The sequence below is a fragment of the Lepus europaeus genome, chromosome 10 (assembly GCF_033115175.1).
Source record: "Lepus europaeus isolate LE1 chromosome 10, mLepTim1.pri, whole genome shotgun sequence".
NCBI lineage: Eukaryota > Metazoa > Chordata > Mammalia > Lagomorpha > Leporidae > Lepus > Lepus europaeus.
In genome coordinates, this window is record NC_084836.1 from 22,611,377 (window position 1) to 22,634,181 (window position 22,805).

Below are 22,805 nucleotides of genomic sequence, written 5' to 3' on the forward strand. Positions count from 1 at the left end.
GAAACTGTTTCTCAGTCCAACACCATTCCAGCAATCGGAGCCTGGAGTCCAGCCACAAGACCTTCTGAAAACGCTGGAGTGTAGTTCTAGCCAGAATCTATCAGTTGTCTCATGGCCTTCTTCCAGTCCCATGTGAAGAGCTGATCCACACAAGAGGGAGGGGAGGTGTTAGGCTAGTTCCAGCTCCAGGGGATTGATCTGGCCTTAGTCAGCACGCCTCGCCAATGAGTCTTAAGACTGGCAGCCATGCTAATCACTTTTAACTGGTTGACAGGGTCCCGGTGTTTTAGGGAAAACGTGAGTTACGATGAAGGAGAGCAAGGCTCTCCAAGAAAAAGTGACAGCAGTCTGCATGCTCATCAGTCCAGTGGGATGATCTGACATTGGATCCAAATCATGTTGGAGTTGTGATCTGAGTCATGGCACCAAAAATGTCTTGGGAAAACTGCGACAGAGAGATTATTGTTACCTCGGTCCTTTGTCTCACGTGGAAGAAGAATTTCCAAGAAGACAGCAAAGAGATTTAAAAGTATTTATTAGAATCAAGGACTTCCAGCCACAGCAGCATGGAGGGGGGCTTCCAAGAGAGGAAAACCCTACAATTAATGTTATTCGCACAAGATTAACTCTACACTACATAAAGAGTTCAATAAATAGTATGAAGAAAACCCTGTTCCTCAACAGTTGAGACAAAGGCTGTACAAAATCATTGCATCTCAAAGTGTCAATTTCACTTCTGTAGGTTACCCTTTAGGTTCTCTATTAGTTACAACAGATCAGACAGAATATATGTATGGTCTTTGTATTTTTGGGGCTGGCTTATTTCATGAAATATAATGTTTTCTAGTTAAGTCCATTATGTTGCAAATTACAGGATTTCATTATTTTTTTACTGCTGTGTAGTATCCATGGTGTGTATATCCCATAATTTCTTTATGTAGTCTTCAGATGATAGACATTTGGGTTGATACATATCTTAGCTATTGTAAATTGAGCTACAGTAAACATGGGGGTAAGGATAACTCTTAAATATGCTGATTTCATTTCCTTTGCGTAAATTCCAGGTCATATGGTAGGTCCATATTCAGATTTCTGAGGTATCTCAGTACTGTCTTGTTGAAGAGACTGTCCTTGCTCCAGGGATTGATTTTATCTCCTTTGTCAATGATAAGTTGGTTCTAGATGCATGGATTGATTTCTGGAGTTTCTATTCTGTTCCATTTGTTTATAAGTCTGCTTTTTGCCAGTACCATGTTGTTTTGATTATAACTGCCCTTTAGTATGCCTTGAAATCTGGTATTGTGATGCCTCTGGCTTTGTTATTGTTGCATAAGATTGCTTTAGTTATTCAGGGTCTCCTGTGCTTCTGTGAATTTCAGTATCATTTTTTTCTAGATCTTTGAAGAATGTAATTGTTATTTTGATTGGAATTGCATTGAATCTGTAAATTGCTTTCAGTAGAATGGACATTTTGATGATATTGATTCTTCCAGATCATGAATGTGGAAGATTTTTCCATTTTTTGTGACTTCTATTTCTTTTTTAAAATGTTTTGTAATTCTTATATAGGCACTTTTGACATCATTTGTTAAACTTATTCAAGGTGTTTAATAATTTTTGTTGTAGTTATTGTGAATGGGATTCATTTTAGAAGTTCTTTCTCAACTGTGACATTGTTTGTGTATACAAAGGTTATTGATTTTTGTGTGTTGATTTTATATTCTGCCATTTTACTAAACTCTTTTATGAGTCCAGTAGTCTCTTAGTGGAATATTTTGGATCCCCTATATATAGAATCATGTTTTCTGCAAATAGGGATAGCTTGACTTCCTCCTTTCCAATTTTTATCCCTTTGATATATTTTTCTTATCTACTTGCTCTAGCTAAAACTTCCAGAACTATATTAAATAGCAGTGATAACAGTGGGCATCCTTGTCTGGTTCTGTGTATTAGGAAGAATGCTTCCAACTTTTTCCCATTCAATGGGATGCTGATCATGGGTCTGTCATAAATTGCCTTGATTGTGTTGAGGAATGTTCCTTCTATACCCAATTTGCTTAAGATTTTCATCATGAAAGGATGTTGTATTTTATCAAGTGCTTTCTCTGCATTGATTGTGCTGACCATATGGTTTTTGTTCTTCAGTTTGTTAATGTGATGTATCACATTGATTGATTTACAAATGTTGAACTACCCCTACATATCAGGGATAAATCCCATTTGGTCAGGGTGAATTTTTCTGATGTGTTGTTGGATTTCATTAGCTAATATTTTTGTGCCTATGTTCATCAGGGGTTTTGGTCTATAGCTCTCTTTCTCTGTTGTGTCTTTTTTCTGCTATAGGAATTAAGGTGATGCAGGCTTCATAGAAGGTATTGGGAGGATTCCAATCCTTTAAATTGTTTTGAATATTTCAAGAAGAAGTGGAATTAATTCTTCATTAAATGTCTGGTAAAATTCAGCAGTGAAGCTGTTCAGTCCTGGGCTTTTCTTTTCCTTTGTGAAAGTCTTTATAACTGATTCAATCTCCATCTTGGTTTTTGGCATTTTTAGGTTTTCTGTGTCTTCATGGCTCAATTTAGATAGGTCGTATGTGTCCAGGAATCTATCCATTTCTTCCAGGCTTCCTGATTTGTTGGCATACAGTTCTTTGTTGTAATTCCTGATGATTATTTTGATTTCTGTGGTGTCTATTTTTACATTTCCTTATTCATGTCCTGCTTTATTGATTTGTGTATTCTCCCTTTTTTTACTGTTAGTTGGGCCAGTGTGTATCAATTTTATTTATTTTTTCAAAAACACATCTTTTCCTTTCACTGATCTTTTGTATTTTTTTTGCTTTGGTTGTGTTTGTTTCTTCTCTTTTTAATTATTTTTCTCCTACTAGTTTTGGGTTTGGTGTGCTGTTGTTTTTCTAGATTCTTGAGCTGCATTGATAGCTCATATATTTGGTGCCTTTCTGGTGTATTGATGCAGGCACCAATTACTATAACCTTTTCTCTTAACACTGCTTTCACTGGATATGTTGCATTGTTGTCTTCATTTGTTTCCAGAAATTTATTGATTTCTCTTTTGATTTCTTCTGTGAGCCCCTGTTCATTCAGGAGCATGTTGTTCAGTCTCTATGTATTTGCATATGTCTAGATATTCTTGAGTTGTTGATTTCCAGCTTTATTGTATTGTGGTCAGAGAAGATGCTTGGTATGATTTCAATTTTTTTGAATTTGCTGAGACTTGCTTTATGGCCTAGCATGTTGTCTATCCTAGAGAAAGTTCCATGCACTGCTGAGAAGAATGTGTATTTTGCAACTGTAGGATGAGAAATTCTAGAGATATGCATTAGGTCCCTTTGGTCCATACTGTAGATTAACTCTGCTGTTTTTTTTGTTTGTTTGTTTGTTTGTTTGTTTTTCTGATTTTCTGTTTGGTTGATCTGTCCACTGATGAAAGTTGGGTATTGAAATCTCCCATTACAATTGTATTGGAGTTTATGTCTCCTTTTAGATGCATTAATATTTTTAAAAATTTTTTTTAATTTGAAAAGCAGAGTTACAGAGAGGCAGAGAGAGAGAGAGAGAGAGAGAGAGAGAGAGAGAGAGAGAGAGAAAGAAAGAGAGAGAGAGGTCTTCCTCTTGGTTCACTTCCCAGATAGCCACAATGGCAGGAGCTGTGCCAATCTGAAGCCAGGAGCCGTGCCAATCTGAAGCCAGGAGCCAGGAGCTTTTTCCAGGTCCCACACAGGTGCAAAGGCCCAAGGACTTGGGCCATCTTCTACTGCTTTTCCAGGCCATAGCAGAGGGCTGGATTGGAAGTGGAGCAGCTGGAACTCGAACCAGTGCCCATATGGATTGCAGGCACTGCAGGCTGGGGCTTTACCTACTACACCACAGCATCAGCCCCAACATTTCTTTTTAATAGACACGTCCCCTGTATTTGGGTGTGTATATATTTAATACAGTAACATCTTCCTGTTGAATTGATCCCTGAATCATTACAGAATGCCCTTCTTTTCTTTTTAACAGATTTTTGAAGTAAAGTCTATTTTGGCTAAACCAGCTCTTTTTTGGTTTCTTTTCTTCTTTCTTTCTTTCTCTCTTTCTTCCTTCCTTCCTTCCTTTCTCCATATTTATTTATTATTTGATAGGCTGAGTTACAGAGAGATAGAGCAAGATGGAGAGTTAGAGAGAGAGAGATCTTCCATATGCTGGCATACTCCTCAAATGACCTCAATGGCCAGAGATGAGCTCATCTGAAGCCAAGAGCCAGGAGTTTCTTCTGGATCTCCAATGTGGGTGCAAGGGCAACAAGGATTTGAACTATCTTCCATTGCTTTCCTAGTCACATCAGTAGGGAGCTGGATTGGAAGTAGAGTATCTGGAACTTGAACCAGTGCCCATATGGGATGCCAGCATTCAGCCTCCATTCAGCCAGTATGTATCTTAACTGGAAAGTTGAGGCCATTTACATCCAAGGTGTCTATTTTTTTTTTTTTTTCGACAGGCAGAATTAGACAGAGAGAAAGGTTTTCTTCTATTGGTTCACCCCCCAAATGGGCGCTATGGCCAGAACTATGCCGATCCAAAGCCAGGAACCAGGTGCTTCCTCCAAGTCCCCCACATGGGTGCAGGCGCACAAGCACCTGGGCCATCCTCCACTGCCTTCCTGGGCCACAGCAGAGAGCTGGACCAGAAGAGGAGCAACTGGGACTAGAACCCAGCGCCCACATGGGATGCTGGTGCCGCAGGTGGAGGACTAGCCAAATGAGCCACGGCAACGGCCCTGTGACTATTGATAATTAATGACTTGGCCCTGCCATTTTTCCATAGATATTCTTATTGTTTTCTTTGGATTTTCTTTGCACTTTTACTGGGAGATTTTCTGCATTCCCATTCTTTCATAGTGATGACTATATTTTTGTGTTTCTGTATGTAGTATATCCTTAAGCATCTTTTGTAAGGCTGGACAGGTGGTGACCAGTTTTTTCGCTTCCTGTTTGTTATAGAAAGTCTTTATTTTACTTCTGATGCCTAGCTTTCTTTTCCTCCTGGTTTGTGTTAAAGCAGACCAGACGATGCAAGTCAAGGGAGTGCCCGTGTCCCATCTCTAATCTTCGGTGGCCTGAACCACAAGTCTATAGTCACAGGCATGTTCTGTAGTAGTTTTTCTAAGGTAGACAATGCCCATGAGGAAAATTATATTCTCACTTTAAAACTTTCTTTCCCTTTGGTCTGAAAGGGAGGTTTTTTTTTCCTACTTACTGTATACTTCGCTGATGGCAATGTGAATCTAGCTATGAGATTATTAGTTAAGTTCATATTTTGGCTATGCTATTACAGAAAAATGTTAGCCATCTCTTATAAGGTCTAAAGATTAAATTGTGCATCCTACAGATTCCTTCATAATAGAATTAGTTCCCTACCTTGAAGAGAATAGAGAAGTGAAAGAACAAGTTGGGCTTAGAATAGAGAGATGAGGGAGCAAGTCCTAGATCACTTGCTGACAATAGCAATATTACATGAATACTTAGCAAACCGTTTCAACCTTTAGATAAGAACTTAATAAAACATTTACCGGAAGGTCCAATGCCTTCTATAAATTTTAAGAATCATGTATTTGAAAACACGTCTTAAATATCTAACATGGTGTAGTTTGTTTAACCAGTAAACTTAAGCACAACCATATAAAATGTTTTTAGTTTCTTTCTACCAACAAGTTTAAAACATATGATACACAGATTCAGGTCATACAAATTAAAATGTATCTTTGATTGATTTTAGCAGCTTAAATTTATGGACAATCTTATCTAAAAGCCTTTTAAAATAAAACTCTTAATAAAATTTCCCCATGTGGAAATACAATATGTACGCACATTCATTCACAAATCAGAGCTATGCAGGGTAGATTATTCTGGAGTTACAGTTTTTTCCTCTTAAGACTTGGTCTGTGTACCACCATTTTTTCTTAGCCTGTAGGATTTCTGATAAGAAGTCAGCTGTGAGTCAAATTGGAGATCCTCTGAAAGAAATCTGGCATTAGAATCTTTTCTTTATGTTTTATTATTGAAAGTTTGACTACAATGTGTCATAGTGAAAATCTTTTCTGTTCATGTCTATTAGGAGTTCTATGTGCTTCTTGTACTTGGACATTTCTTTCTTTTTCCAAATTGGGGAAGTTTTCTGTAACTATTTCACTAAATACATCTTGTAATCCATTCTCTCTTTCTACACCTTCAGGAACTTCTAAAACCTGTATGTTGGGTTGTTTGATAGTATCCCTTAAATATCCAATACTGTTTTTAATTTTTCTAATTTCTTCTTCTTTTTTTTTGTTCTGACTATAAAATTTCCAGAGATTTGTCTTCTAACTTATATATTCTCTCTTCTGCTTCACCAAATCTCTTGTTAAGGCTTTCCAGTGCATCTTTTATTTGATCTATTGAATTCTTCATTTCTAATATTTCATTTTGATTTGTTTAAAATTTCAATTTTGTGGGAAAAATGAATTCATCTATGGATTCATTTAATTTGTGGATTTGCTTCTGATTCCTTCTGAGTAATTCTATGATTAATTTTTTGATTCTGTTTCCAGCATTTCATCAATCTCATCTTCATGTTCTAGAATTGAAGTGTTGTGTTCCTTTGGGGGAAGGCATCATGTTGTCTTCCTTATTCTTTATTTTTTTTTGCATTTCTATATTTATTTTTATGCATTCTTTTGTGGAGATACTTGTTTTGTTTGTTTGTTTGTTTGTTTGTTTTTCCTCTGATGGCTTTTATCTTGACTATGCCTCTGTAAGTTAATGGAGTGTCTGCTCTTCCAGTGAATGCCCAAAGGCATGTGCTGGGTATGGCCAAGGGAGCTCAGTTAATTGCTCCAGGGTCAGGGGACTATCAAAGGTGGCACCCACATTGAGCGTCGTAGATCTTGGTATGTGTGTGTGTGTGTGTGTGTTTGATCAACTCTATTGACATAGTCTCATCTTCATCTCTCTTCCACAGCAACCAATGGCCTGGCCCTTGCCCTAGTGGTTGCAATATTCATCTGTGCTGCCACAAGAACCACACAGAGGATCTGTGCAGTTCTCAGTGTGAGCACGTGTCCTGCTGTAATGACCCACCCCAGTCAATAAGTGAGCCCTGAGCATGTGGATCCACTCACAGCAACTGTCCAGAGATCCAGCCACACCCTGTGCCCTCCAACACAGACACAATGTTTCCATAGTCCCAGCACAGAAGGCTCCTAGTTACAGGATGCTGAGGATCCACTCGGCCCTGTCGGTCCATCCCATCCACAGAGAGGCACAGACATTCCCAGAGCCAGTCGCCTGTGTATCCTCCACCAAGGCAGCCTGAGCCCAAGAGCCTGTGGCGTGCTGTGAGGTGGGGGCACATCACAGCCTACATGTGCACCCAGCCCCCATCAGTCCTCTCAGCCTGACTCAGGCATCTCCTCTAGGCTGGTTATTGGGTGCACAGCCACAAGCTGGCACAGCTGTTATGTATGTCCAAAATGGTGCCCGCCCTCTCTATGCCAGTTACATGGTGCTGTTTTCAGGGGGATGGAGAGAAACGTGCTTTTTTTTCCCACTAGGTTGGCAGGTACACTTTCCCCCACAGGACTGCAGGCTAGACTCATGCCAAGCTCTCCCCACAGCTATATTGCCAGTGGCTTAGGCTGCTGCAGTCTGGTCTCACCTCATTCTCCAAAGCTGGTATTGTGGCACTTGGCTGGTGGGGTCTTGTGTTTGTGTTTATGTTGCATGTCCATGCCCTCCACTAGTGCCACAGCATCCCTCTTCCTTCTATGGAGTTTCCACTGCAGTTTTCTCCCTAACTCTTTCCCAAGATTGCACTCTCTTCACTTTTTAAAAACTATTTTCCTCTATCCCAGAGCAGTGAGCTCACTACCTATTCCTCCATCTTGGAATCTCTCTCTAAAATTGCAAAGACATAATTTTAATCCACTCTATAGTCATAGGTTTAATTCACCACTAACCATAATATTGAACAAGTAAAAATAAGAAGACTCAGTTCCATGGAAGTATAAACAAGGGCTAAAAATGAAAATCATATCACAAGATGTCTGTTTCATTCCTATACCTTTCTTTGATTGTATATTAACTGCCACATATCAGAGAAAATATATGATATTTGTCTTTTTGAGACTGGCTAATTTCTATTTATGAAGATTTTATTTATTTATTTATTTGAAAGAGTTACAGAGAGAGGTAAAGACAGAGAGAGAGGTCTTCCATCTGCTGCTTCACTCCCCAGATGGCTGTAATGGCCAGAGCTGCGCTGATCCAAAACCAGGAGCCAGGAGCTTCCTCCGGGTCTCCCAAGTAGGTTCAGGGGCCCAAGGACCTGGATCATCTTCTACTGTTTCCCCAGGCCATAGCAGAGAGCTTGATCGGAAGCAGAGCAGCCGGGACTGGAGCCTGCGCTCATATGGGATGCTGGGACTGGAGGCAGAGGCTTTACCCGCTACATCACAGCACCAGCCCCAAGACTGGCTAATTTCACTAAGCATTATTGTTTCCAGTTGCATCCATTTTGTTGGGAAAGACAGGATTTCATCTTTTTTATGGCCAATCTCCCCTTCGTCACAGTCCAATGTTAATATTTTACAGTGTTCCTTTTGGGGAGTCATACTGCCTTCATTGTTCATGTCTCCTTTATTTCTACATTGGTTTTATGCATCTAGGGATCATTTGTTATTTCCTTAGGGGGATTTTTTAAATTAAAGACTTTATTCATGGTAATGTGCCTCTTTGGGTCTGTGGAGTATGTGAGCCTTTTGCTAGAGCTCCAGTGGTGTGTACTTACTGGGTCCAGGGAGCTCTGGCTACCATTTATTGAGTGGAATAAGAGTCCAGAATAACACCCAAGTTGGGTTTGGTATAACACTTCTTGGTGTAGTCAGTAGAAGGAGTGAATATTGGAGCTGACTATGGTGTTCACATTCCTAACCCTTCTGTTCCAAAGTGAAGTCATGGTGCCTACACAAAGCACCCACCCAGACACAAACACCATATAAAACACTCATCCACTTTGTAGTTTATCCCCCAAATCCTCAATGAGATCTGTCCTCAGCATGCAGGGAAATTTGTTTCCACAGTCATACTATGTGCATGAACCCAACCACAACCTGGGTCCCTCTCAGTTCCATAGCCTGTGCCCAGAACTCTCAGTCACAGGATGAAGTGTGGTGGGCTCCATCCCTGGTGCAAGCTGCCTGCCGTTCTCCAAGTCAGGACAGATATGGCTACAGTTTCATATCAGCAAATTGAGACTGGCACTTTGGTGGGAGGAGAGGAGAGAAGCAATGTGCTCTCCCTTCATGGAGTAAAGTAGTTGCACAGCCCCCCTCTGTATCTCTAGGCTGGACTAAAAGCCATTGAGGACTCTAATTCTCTCTCAGTCAAAGCCATCAGTGGGGTAGGATGTGACAGCCTCCTCCCCCCTTGCCAGGGAAAATGGCACCTAATAGTCAGGCACCAGCTGTGATTATGTAGGAGTTGCTGGTGGTACATAGCTGAGGCTGTGTGTCTGTTCTCTTTCCACACTGTTCCATGGATTCTATTATGTCCTGTCTGTTCACCACTGAAAACTTCTCTGAGTCACTGCTCTGAGAACGTGGTCCGTCTTTTGTTTTTCCAATATCTGCTGCTAAAGTCAATGAGACTCTCCCTGTTCAGCCATCTTGCATCTGATCATCAATAATTCTTTGAAATCACATTTGTATTTAGGTAACGGTTCATGATATTTGTTTTGTAATTTTAATTTATCGTTAAAGGAATAAGGGCCATGTGGTTCTTCCTGGTTTTTTTCTCTGTCATATTTTGTGTTGTTGATGGAAATATGAATGCCAGGCAATATAAGCAAGCAGTTTTGGCTGGTCAGCAGCAGCCCAAATTAATGGAAAGCTTTGGCTCCTCAGAGGTAACCACCAGTAATTTGGTAGCACACCCTGCTGAGTTGCCAAATAATTTATCCTTATCAGAGGACAGTGCTTTTTCAATATTTCAGATTCTTCCATTGTTCCTATTTTCCAGATAAAAACAAGTTTAAGAGTTCAGACTATCTGTAGGATCTGATGTGTTGTCTTCTTTCAGAATAAAGGCCAGGATAAATATAAACTTTGAAACTTTGGCAGTTTGGCTGATTCCACTCAACACTGTCTCTTTTTTATGTAAGCAACAGACAAGTCTTACTGACTCTCCTAATAGGACTTGTCGGAAGATTTTACAAATATCAGGCACTTTCAACAATGCAATTCAAGCAACTACTTTTCCTCAGGCTTTTTTTTTCAGAATTATGACATATTATAACTTTTTGCTTTATATATATACATATATAAACTTTGTTTCATTCAACTTATCTCCCTTTCTTTCTTTGTATTATAATTTTTATTTTTTATTTACTTTAATGGGAGAGACAGAGAGAGAGAGAGAGAGAGAGAGAGAGACATCTCTCATTCATTGGTTCACTCCCCAAATGCCCACAATAGGCAGGGCTGGCCCCAGCTAAAGCCTGGAGCCAGGAACTCAATTCAGGTCTCCCATATGGATAACAGGCACTCAACTATTTGAGTCATCACCTGCTGCCTCCCTGAGTGTGCATTATTAGGAAGCTAGAAATAGAAGCCAAGCTAGTACTCAAACCAAGTCACTCCTATATGGGATGTCGATAGTCCAAGCATTGTATTAACCTGCTTCGTCCTACCCCCGACCTTGCACCCTTCTTCCCACCTGGTATTTTAAAGAAAATCTCTGACACCATTTTATTTTAACTGTAAATACTATAATATGTAGCTCTGACAAGAAACTTTTGGAAGCATAACCAGAAAATATATTATACCCAATACAAATAACAACAATTTTATATTATGTAAATGTGTTATATTATTTTTTCGAATTTTCTCAAAGATATTGTTTTACGTTTACCTTATTCATCTCAGAATCCAAGATCAACCCTTGGCATTTGACTGTTATATCTCTTGAGATATTTTTATTATAAAGCAGCTCCTCTCCATGGTTTCTTTTCATGCTATTGATTTTTTGGGGAACTGGATCATTTGTCTTTAAAATGTCCCAAGTTTTGGATTCTAATGTATAATCTCTTCCTATACTCTTTGTAGTAGAACTAGAGGATTGATTCATTTCAGATTCAGTATTTTTAGGTGTAACAGGTTCATAGGTAATATGTGTACTTCCAAATACATTATATTATAAGGTACTTCATGTCTGATTGTCCCATATATAATGGTGTTTTGATTGATTTGTAAGTACAGGAGTTGTCAGCATAATCTTTCCATAATTAGTTGCCTGCCAACATTTCATCTAATAGTTTTGGCATTCATTGATACATGTTGTCTAGATACATCATTTTATTAAGAGTTGCAAGATGGTGATTATTTCTCCTGAAGTTATCAGAAATTATTTTTAAAGAACTTATCCTCATCAGCAATTTGGCTATAAGGAAATACAATTCAGAGGATGGATGTGTAGCCTAGTGGTTAGGCTGCCTGCTTCCCACATTAGACTGCCTTGGTTAGGTTAATGGTTCTGCCTCCTGACTCTAACTTCCTACCAATGCAGATTCTTGGAAGCAGCAGTGATAGCTCAAGTAGTTGGGTCCCTGTCACCAATGTGGGAGATCTGGATTGAGTCCCAGGCCAGCCCTAGCCGTTACAGGCATTTGGGTAGTAAACCTGCAGATGGGAGCTCTCTGTCTTGTCTGTCTCTCAAAGAAATACTTTATTTAAAAAAGGAAATGCAATTCATGAAAAAAAGCAAGACATATGCTTTTCCATTATTTTTCAGTTTTTAGTTGGTAGCCTTACACAACCTCTTGTGGTAACAAACAAGTATTATTTTAAAAAGTATCATTGTGAACTTGTATATTTTAATATATTTAATATGTTTCAGTCCATTGCCATCATTATTCTTTTTGATGCTCATATTGTCCCATTTTAGAACAGAGGGAGCTATTCAGGTTGGTTCTTGTGTCCTTTTGACTTGACCCCATTAGTCTTTGCTGTCCTAAAATTTTTCACACTCCATTTTGCCACATTCCATAATGCAAAAATTGAAGTTACTCCATGGAATTTGGAATTTTCAGAAGGTATTCTAAGCTTCACTTTCTTTAGAATTTGTTTTTTCTTGTACCCAAATATTACACTGAAAAATAAATTCAGTTACCAAGCAGGCACTCAATCAATGTGCATTGTTGAATTAAGTTCTGCTTTGTAGTGCCATGTATTTTTCATGCTAATGTAAACAATAGATGGACCCTGGGTTTAATTTAGTTCATTTCCATGAACATTTCTAAACTCACACATATTGTTATATCTTAAAAAGGAGCTTAAACACACAGCTCTCAAGTTTAGAGATATCATTGTGTGATTGTTTCTGTCATTTGGTATATTAGCATTCTTCTCACAGAGCTTTGCTTATATGAATTTAACAAGATGAAAGGTTGATGCTGAGAGAAGTCTTTGGACCGTTTCGTTACCTTAGCAACCTTGCCCCAGACTTCAACGGCCCTGACCCAGCTACAAAGTCCTTCACTAGCTAACGAGACACTCTTAATGACAGTTGGCTGAAACTGGGGCCTGCTGATAAAATGACTTGTTATCAGGACAGTAACCTTTGGAGGAATATTATCTTTATCAGATTTCCAAAAGAACCCAACACTGAATATGGTTCCTCTAATAACTATATTCATAAGGCCATCATGCTTAAGTGCTTCTGGGAAGGCATTAGTAACAGGAAATTAAGTGTTACGGAATAATTGCTAACCTCACTGCATAAAATAGAAGCTGGACACCCAGTGATTTTGTGTTGGTAGCAGTCATTAGATGTCACTGTCCTGTGTAATTGAAAAATTGTATAAAGGAAATATTGTCACTGCCCCATTAGTCTCAACATTTAATTGTGTTGGGAAAATCTGAATGCCATTTTGAGGTTCAAATTGCATATATAAATTTGTTGTTTAGGTGGCTTTGATGATGAAAAATACAATTTTTACCTGAGCAAAGACTTAAAATTATCATCAAGATTTTCTTTTTTATATAAAACTTTTATTTAATAAATATAAATTTCGAAAGTACAACTTTTGGATTATAGCAGTTCTTCCCCCCATAACCACCCTCCCACCCGCAAACCATCCCATCTCCTGCTCCCTCTCCCATTCCATTCTTCATTAAGATTCTTTTAAAATTATCTTTATATAAAGAAGATCAACTCTATACTAAGTAAAGATTTCAACAGTTTGCACCCACACAGACACACAAAGTATAAAGTACTAGTTGAAGACTAGTTTTACCATTAATTCTCATAGTACAATGCATTAAGGACAGAGGTCCTACACGGGGAGCAAGTGCACAGAGACTTCTGTTGTTGATTTAACAATTGACACTCTTATTTATGACGTCATTAATCACTGGAGGCTCTTGTCATGAGCTGCCAAGGCTATGGAATCTTCCTGAGTTCACAAACTCCAACCTTATTTAGACAAGGCCATAATCAAAGTGGAAGTTCTCTCCTCCCTTCAGAGAAAGGTAATGGAGGTGTTCTTATAGATGCCACTTCTAGAAAGCTCTCTATGAATAAAATCACAATTAATTATTAAATTATTTATTCACCTACCATTTACCAGGTGCTGTGTTGGGCAGTAGGAGTGGCACTCAGTGAATAAAATCCAACTCTTGCTTTTAACATGTATTATAGTATGGCAAGGAAATGTACAGCTTAGTGTCATCCAGCAAACAGCTATTGAGCACTTGGGGTTTTAAAGCCATTGGTAACCCATAGATACTTCCCTGGCACATAACCAAATGATCACAGCACTTATTTACAGCTGGTATCTTTTCTTATTAGCTAGCATCCATGCTGTGTAATTAGCAAAAGTTTGAAGATGGATTTCTTTACACATTCAATCACTGGGATTAATGATTGGAATTTATTTCTAAGATATTTAGATGCTTTTGCCTTGACTTAACAAATTTGATTTTATAAATGAACCAAAGATCCACCTTTAAAAAATTTAGGCATGTAGGGAGACTTAGAGCTATAGTGCACGGTAAGTCAACATTTCTACCCACCTAGAGAATACGTGATAGAAAGAATAAGCTATTGTTCGAAGTGCTGAGGAAGTTCTCTGCTTAGGTGGTCCTCATGTTTTAGGTTTTATCTATGGTTCAAGTTAGATCTTGTCATGGACTGCATGTTTATGTCAAACGCACCTTTTGTACCCCCTCTTTACCCCGTGTTCACACACACTTCTAAAGTCATGTTGAGACTCTAACATTTAATGCAATAGCATTAGGAGGTAATGCCTTTGGGAAGTAGTTAAGAATAGATAAGGTCCATGATGTGAAAGGTAGAACCTGTTTTTTTCTACCATGTAAAGCTATAGCAAGGAATCAGCCATTTATGACACCAAGAGGGCCCTCACCAAGAACTGAGTCTGCTGGCACCTTGATCTTACACTCTCCAGCCTCTTGAACTGTGAGAAATATAAATGTCTATTGTTTAAGCCACCCAATCTATGGTATTCTGTTGTGGCAGCCAGAACTGACTGAGACAGATCTCTAAAGATTGCATAACTGGATGTATTAATTCAGGTCAGCACCCCTTCTCCATCCATTTCATTGCTTCACTTGCTGTTAAACACGTATTGTGAAGCCATCACATGTGCCTTTGTGAAGCTAGCAACTTGGTCTCTGTAATAAGTCACAGAGCTTATTCTAACAGAAAACATAATCAAACAGAAAAGATGAGTTCATAAACATAGCAAAGATATATGACAATATTAAGATCTAGGGTTTTAATAAAGGATTGAAACAACAAAGAGTCATAGAAATCTTGTTTTCTTTTTTTTGATGTTGTTGTTGCAAAAAAGAGGAAGCATTTCTGTTATAGGAAACATTGTGTCTTATGCTAAGCAGTGTCCATGGGATAAGAACAGAGATAATATATTTCTTTAATTTTTTTATTGGTGTCAGAAAGAACTAGTATGTATTACTTCTTTAAAGAAGCTGTGAGTCACATAATTTACTCACATTTCTCATTTCTTTTGGGTGCCAGGAGGCCCAGACACAGAATTCAAAGCTCAGTCTCTGGATGGCACTTAGGAACCTTAGTCTAAGTAGTTATCTACCCCGAGTCCAAGGCCCATGTATCACCCCTAAAACTGCCCCTTGCCATAGACAGTTTGTGATGACATAACAGAATACTACAGACTTGGTGCTCAGAGAACATTTATATTACAGTCCTTGAGGCTGCAAGTCTGAGATCAGGGTGCTGAACATGGTCAGGCTGTTGGTGAGGGCACTTTTTCTAGTTTATAGCTGGCTACTTATTACATCCTTAAATGGTGGAGGGTACTAATTTCATTATAGTGACTTCATTCTTTAGATCTCATATAAACCTAGTTGTCTCCTGAAGGTCCTTCCTCCTAATAGCATTCCATTAGGTGTTAGAGTTTCAATATACAAATTTTGGGGGGAGGAGATACATAAACATACTTCCCCATAACATCTTTCATCATCCAGAAATCCAGGACCACTGATAGGGCCTTTAAAAAAATTGTTTGTGTTGTTGCCTTTCCTTTTTTTCTTTAAACACTACTTATTCCTTTTCCTCTGAAAGATAGAGGGAGAGAGAGAAAAGGAGACAGAAAGACAAAGAGCAAAAGAGAGAGACAGATCAATTGATATTTCACTTAGTGGTTCACTTCTCAAATGTCTGCAACATCCACGTCTAGGTCAGGCTGAAGCCAAGAGCCAGGAATTCTATCCTGGTCTCCCATGTGGGTGACAAGTTTGCAAGTACTTAGGCCATCTTCTGCCCTTCCAGGCATATTATCAGAAATCTTTATTGGAAGTGGAGCAGCTAGGACTCAAACCAGAAAACTCTGATATGGGATGCCAGAGTCTCAACTAGTGGCTTAAACTGCTGCTGCTTTTCTGAGTACCTTCTTGGGTCTCAAGACATTTCGTTGCTCTCTTACGAGGCTGCATTCACCTTCTCTTCTTTCTTTCTGCCAATCTGTCCACATCTGCCCAGGAAATGTAAGCCATTCAATACTACCCTTTTAACCTATGTCTTGTCAGAGCCTTGCAGTTTTTCTAAGATCATCAGGTCTCTAGGAGTGTACATGATTTGCACTTCTAGCTGAGTATCTCAAAATAATTTAGCCCCAGGTTCTTTGTGCAGATTGTTTGAACAAAAATTCCCACTTATCTCAGATAATGAATCCCAGACCAGTATTTAGGCGGGTAAGAAAGAGAATTGTCATTATTTTCTTATATTCAATCTTAATTTTAATGTCAAGTCTCTACTGTGTCAGGGTGGTAGAAAGTTACTATCACTCAGTGTAGTATCACCTCCTAATACTTGGGGGAATGCATGTAACATTATAGTAGTTATGGGACATTTGGTCTCATTTTATCTGTGCAAAGAAGAGCCCACTGAGAAGACTGTTATTGAATAAGGACACAATTTCAAGCCTTTGCTGCTAGTTGTCTTTTGTTCCTGTCCATCTGACTCTTTCAGGCTGGCTGCTGTATTACCTAGGACCTTACTGTGGACAAAGTAGTTATTTTACTGCTCCTGGGTCATGTTAGATATGGGAACCAATGAGGCTGTTCTTGACTATTTTGGTTGTGTTTGGTCCCTTTAGAATTATAAGCACAGAGGTGGCTGCTGGAAACATCATCTAGGGTCTAGTAATTTCCTTTAGCAATCCTTTCTTCCTTCTGGATGGTATTTTCCAAGCCAACCAACCCTACTTCTTGTCTTCAGCTCAAATTTCCTTACCTTTTTTTCATTTTCTGACTGTGCCAGCACACACCATTTATTGGCTGATCAATGTTCAATGATTTTCCCCTTATTTCATGCCAGAAAAAGTTATTTTCCTTTAAAAAGTTTACTAACATGGTTAAATAGTCCAATAAATGAATTCATGAATAACATGAATCATGACTTGAATAGTTTTGTCCATGCTTAAGCAGGTTTCTAGTTCCAAATTCTCTTACAAGATTTAGAGATATTAATATGATTTTTGTAGGAATTAAAGAAAAATGGTTTGTTTCTACTGTTTTGGAGTTTTATTATAATCTTGTTTACTGGAACAGCTTAATCTTATTTGTTTTATTAGATCGTTTGTTACTGCTATATGAGATTCCAATAAACTCTTTAATAAACATCAAAACTTGAGAGAGCTCATGCCTTCCTGTTATCTCCCCATAAGCATTTGTTAACCCCATTTTGCCATCAGAATTTTTTGCAAAGCAGATCACCTAGACATTTATTTATGATTTTTTTTTGTGGAGATAGTAGGCATTATTTGAAAAAGCCAATTATAATACAATTCAACAAAGTATCAGCAATCAAATCACCCATTCTAAAACAGCAGATAGGAATACTGACTATGGAAACATTTATCTTTAGAATGACTTCTAAAATCCAACTGTGGTAAATGTAACCAGGAATTATAAAGACTGGCCCTATAAGAAACACTGCTGGAGGTAGAAAAAGATGGTTTTGCAGATAAGAGTTAGAATTCGAGCACTTTCTTAGGGCTATATTATACCTTGGCCAGCGCCACGGCTCACTAGGCTAATCCTCCACCTGCGGTGCTGGCACCCCGGGTTCTGGTCCCGGTTGGGGCACCAGATTCTGTCCCAGTTGCTGCTCTTCCAGTCCAGCTCTCTGCTGTGGCCCGGGAAGGCAGTGGAGGATGGCCAAGTCCTTGGGCCCTGCACCCGCATGGGAGACCAGGAGGAAGTGCCTGGCTTCGGATTGGCGCAACACGCTGGCTATAGTGGCCATTTGGGGGGTGAACCAACGGAAGGAAGACCTTTCTCTCTGTCTCTTTCTCTCACTGTCTAACTCTGCCTGTCAAAAAAAAGGGGGCTATATTATACCTTAGTTGCATGAGTGTAATGTTTGTTTGTTTGTTTGTTTTTTTGGTCAAACATTGTGTTTGCCAAATATATCACTCATAGATTTAGGCATAATTTTGCTAGCCTCAAACATTTATAAATTCAGCTTGGAAATCTGATTAGAGGCATCCCTGTTTATTACAATAGTTCCTCTTTTTTTCCCATATAAAATTTTTATTTAAGGATTATGAACTTCATGCATTTCTACTTCTTCTTTTTAAAAGATTTATTTATTTTATTTGAAAGAGTTATACAGAGATAGAAGGAGAGGGAGAGGGAGAGAGAGAGAGAGAGAGAGAGAGAGAGAGGTCTTCCCTATGCTGGTTCACTCCCTAATTGGCTTCAGTGGCTGGAGCTGAGCTGATCTGAAGCCAGGAGCCAGGAGTTTCTTCTGAGTCTCCCATGTGGGTGCAAGAGCCCAAGGTCTTGGGTCATCTACTACTGCTTTCCCAGGCCATAGCAGAGAACTGCATCAGAAGTGGAGCAGCTGGTAAATGAACCAGCACCTATATGGGATTTCAGCACTGCAGGTGGTGGCTTTACCCACTACGCCACAGTTCTGACCCCAACTTTATGCATTTCATACAAATTTAGGAACATAGTGATTCTTCCCATGGTACCTGCCCTGCCACCCATACTCCTACCCCCTTCCGCCTCCCTCTCCTATTCCCAGTCTTATTTTTTATTAAGATCTATTTTCAAGTTGATTTCACTTCCTTTTATTAAAGCATTTTTTTTAGAAACATAGTTAACTTTAATGAAGAACCCAAGAATGATACATCTTTTGTGAACATTTAGACATAGCCACAAATTATGAGACATAAGAATATCCTCCACTTAATACACTAAAATGAAGTAAATCTTTGAGAACAAGTTTTACTATTAACTTTCATAATACAACCCTTTGAGGACAAAGGTCCTGCATGGGAAGTTAGTGCACAGTGAGTCCTGTTAATTTAACAACACTCTTATGTATTTCAGTGATCACCTGAGGCTCTTGATATGAGCTGCCTAGGCTATGGAAACCTTTTGAATCCACAAACTCTGTCAGTATTTAGACAAGGCCCTAACCAAAGTGAAAGTTCTTCCTTCAGAGAAAAGTACCTCCTTCTTTGATGACCACTTCTTTCCACTGGGGCCTCTCTCACCCACCAAAATCTTTCATGTAGGATATTTTCTGCCACATTGTCTTGGCTTTCTATGCCTGAAATGCTCTCATGGGTTTTTTAACCAGGCCAGAATTCCTTAAAGGCTGATTCTGAGGTCAGAGTGATACTTTCTAAAGCTATTGTCATTATATTAGTCTGCTGTATGGATTGCTTCCCATGTTGGATCATTCACTACTTTTTAATTCTAGCTATTATTACTACCCAACACTTAAACCTATTTATATGATCACTTTAACACTTAATCCTATCTATATGATCACTTAAACACTTAATCCTATCCATATGATCATTTTAGTACTTAAAATGTTATTTTTACCACCCAGCTTAAGGGGACTCGGGGTCCCATGGTAAATTTTTAAACTGTACCCTTAGAAGTAAGTTCATAGGAACATATGTAGAAATATACAGCTTTACAGTTACAAACTTAATACATTTCATAATTACAACTTTAGGAACATGGTGATTCTTCCCACCATGCCCTACCTCCCACCCATACTCCTACCCTCTTTCCTCTTCCCTCTCATTTTTTTACTAAGATCTATTTTCAATTAACTTTATACACATCTGATAAACTCTATGTTAAGTAAAGAGTTCAACAAATAGTATGAAAAAAAAAAACCTGTTCCTCAACAATCAAGACAATGATTGGTCAACACTTTGCTTTTAAAAGTGCTAATTTCACTTCTACAGATTAATTTTGCTTCTCCAGATTGCCTTTAGGGGCTCTATTAGTTATCACAGTTCAGGGAAAACATATGGTATTTGTCACTTTGGGACTGGCTTATTTCATTAAGTATGATATTTTCCAGTTTCATCCATTTTATTGCAAATGACCGGATTTTATTTCTTTTTACCACTGTGTAGTATTGTAGTATTGTAGTATTTTTTTTTTTTACTTTTTTACAAGAATTTATTAACTAAAAGCTGAAACAGACTGAAATGAACTATGAGACTCAAATGTCATTTGTAAGGTATACAATCCACACCTGGAAAAATCCAATGAGGTTTAAAAATGTTAAGATTAATTCTTCTCACTGAGTTCCTCTACTTTCATTCTCCAATTGAGAGAATGGCGCACTTGTTTCAGGGATTCTGTAGCCTTGGCAAGATCCTCCTTTAACTTGTTGTACTGCTCGACGTCAAAATGTTGCTGCTGTGATTTCTTATGGAAGAACTGAAGAAACTGCCTACTGCTAACAGCTGAGTAAGTGTAATTCTGCCGCGTGACTATAAAGTAGGCAAAAAAGACCATGGAATTTGCGAATGTGATGAAGTATGTGACTGGCTCCATGATATCCCAGGAGTACACCCACCAAGTGAGCCAGGCCAAGGCCCCGCCCTTTTTTTTTTTTTTTTTTGGAATGCAAGAACTTTATTGAAAGAAAAGTGCAGTGATATTTGTTAAAGCTTGAGAGGGAACTTAGACACCTCCCCTCAGACGCAGGACCAAGTGCAGGGTGGACTCCTTCTGGATGTTGTAGTCGGACAGGGTGCGGCCATCTTCCAGCTGCTTACCAGCAAAGATCAGCCTCTGCTGGTCAGGGGGGATGCCCTCCTTGTCCTGGATCTTCGCCTTGACGTTCTCGATGGTGTCACTGTGCTCCACCTCGAGGGTGATGGTCTTGCCGGTCAGGGTCTTCACGAAGATCTGCATGCCACCTCTGAGGCGCAGCACCAGGTGCAGGGTGGACTCCTTCTGGATGTTGTAGTCGGACAGGGTGCGGCCATCTTCCAGCTGCTTGCCGGCAAAGATCAGCCTCTGCTGGTCAGGGGGATGCCCTCCTTGTCCTGGATCTTCGCCTTGACGTTCTCGATGGTGTCACTGGGCTCCACCTCGAGGGTGATGGTCTTGCTGGTCAGGGTCTTCACGAAGATCTGCATGCCACCTCTGAGGCGCAGCACCAGGTGCAGGGTGGACTCCTTCTGGATGTTGTAGTCGGACAGGGTGCGGCCATCTTCCAGCTGCTTGCCGGCAAAGATCAGCCTCTGCTGGTCAGGGGGGATGCCCTCCTTGTCCTGGATCTTCGCCTTGACGTTTTCAATGGTGTCACTGGGCTCCACCTCGAGGGTGATGGTCTTGCCGGTCAGGGTCTTCACGAAGATCTGAATGCCACCTCTGAGGCGCAGCACCAGGTGCAGGGTGGACTCCTTCTGGATGTTGTAGCAGTTCTGAGCAGTTCTGTCTTGGCAGGTTACTGGGGCCTTAGTCATCTTCTCCTTCATCATCTGTTTCTCTCTTCCTCTTCTCACCTTTCCCGCTTTCTTCTTCCTCCTCATCCTCATCCTCGTCCTCGTCTTCTTCATCTTCATCAACTTCTCCATCATGTCCAAATTCTTCTTCCTCTCCACTGACTTCATCTTCATCTTCTTCCCCTTCTACGTCTTCATCTTCGTCTTCATCCTCTTCTTCATCAAACTCTTCCTCCTCGCCATCTTCATCCTCTTCATCCTCCTCATCTTCTCCTTCTTCATCTTCTTCTTCTTCATCTACACCATCCACCTCAGCATCTGAGTCAGGGGCTTCCCGGTCCTCTTGGTCGTAGCCGTCTAAGTAGGTCAGCTGGGGCAGGAGCCGGAAGACACTCTCTCGGTAGTCATTCAGGTTAGTGACCTCACAGTTTTTTTTTTTTTTTGAATGTAATCAACTTTATTATAGAGTTCATGAATGAAGGAGATCATGTGGTATTTGTCTTTCTGTGCCTGGGTTATCTCAACCTAATGCAATGTCCTCTAGGTTCATCCACATTGTCACAAATGACAGGATTTCAACCTTTTATAAGGATGAGTAGTATAAAGTATGTATGCCAAATTTTATTTATCAATCCATTGGTTGATGACACATGGGTTGATTCTGTGTCTTAATTAGTATGACTAGTGAAGGAATAAACACAGGAGTGTAGATGTACTTTCAATAGACTGATATCATTTGCTTTTTGGCCACAAATGGAATGCACATATTTCTTCAGAAACAAATTGATAAAACTGACATGCCAAAAAAAAATTTTTAAATAGCCCCATATACCTTTAAAAAATTAATTTCATGCTTTCATCTTCCCCCAAAATAACGAAAAGTCTAAATAGTTTTACTAGTGAATCCTACTAGACATTTAAAGCAGAAACCTTTCAGAAAATATAGAAGGATCACCTTCCACGTCATTTTAAGAGACCAGCATATAAGAAAAAAATTATACAACTGTAATCCTAATACAGGTGAAAAAACCCTTCACTAAACATGTAGCAAATCAAAGCCGCAGGGGAGTGGAACTAAATAGGAAGAATTCATTTTTCTTGTCGTTCTCTTGTGTAATCTGCTTTGCTGTTGAGATTTGTACTTCTGTGTGTTTTCCTGTTGTTGGTTACCTTTGCTTCAGGTCTCATATCTTGTAGGGCCAGTCTGGTATATATATATATATATATATATATATATATATATATATATATATATATAGTATAGTGTATATAACCCATAATTTCTTTACCCAGTCTTTGGTTGATGGGCATTTAGGTTGATTCCATGTCTTAGCAAATAATTTCTCCCATTCTGTCAGTTGACTCTTCACTTTGCTGAGTGTTTTCTTTTGCATTACAGAAACTTCTCAGTTTGTTTTAATCCCATTTGTTAATTTTGGCTTTGCTAGCCTATGCCTCTGGGATCTTTTCCTATTACTCTTTGCCTGTGCCAAT

The 22,805-nt window shown here is 39.3% G+C and overlaps 1 protein-coding gene and 1 pseudogene across 1 annotated transcript; both read right to left on the minus strand.

Annotated features, from left to right (window-relative positions):
- Nucleotides 1-20,471: 20,471 nt before the first annotated feature.
- Nucleotides 20,472-21,323, minus strand: LOC133767991 (polyubiquitin-B-like; annotated as a pseudogene).
- LOC133767992 (acidic leucine-rich nuclear phosphoprotein 32 family member B-like) lies at nt 21,297-21,738 on the minus strand (the record flags this gene model as incomplete). Its single annotated transcript, XM_062202445.1, has 1 exon — nt 21,297-21,738. A coding segment is annotated over one exon (414 nt), but the record flags the coding sequence as incomplete, so codon positions are not given.
- Nucleotides 21,739-22,805: the final 1,067 nt, after the last annotated feature.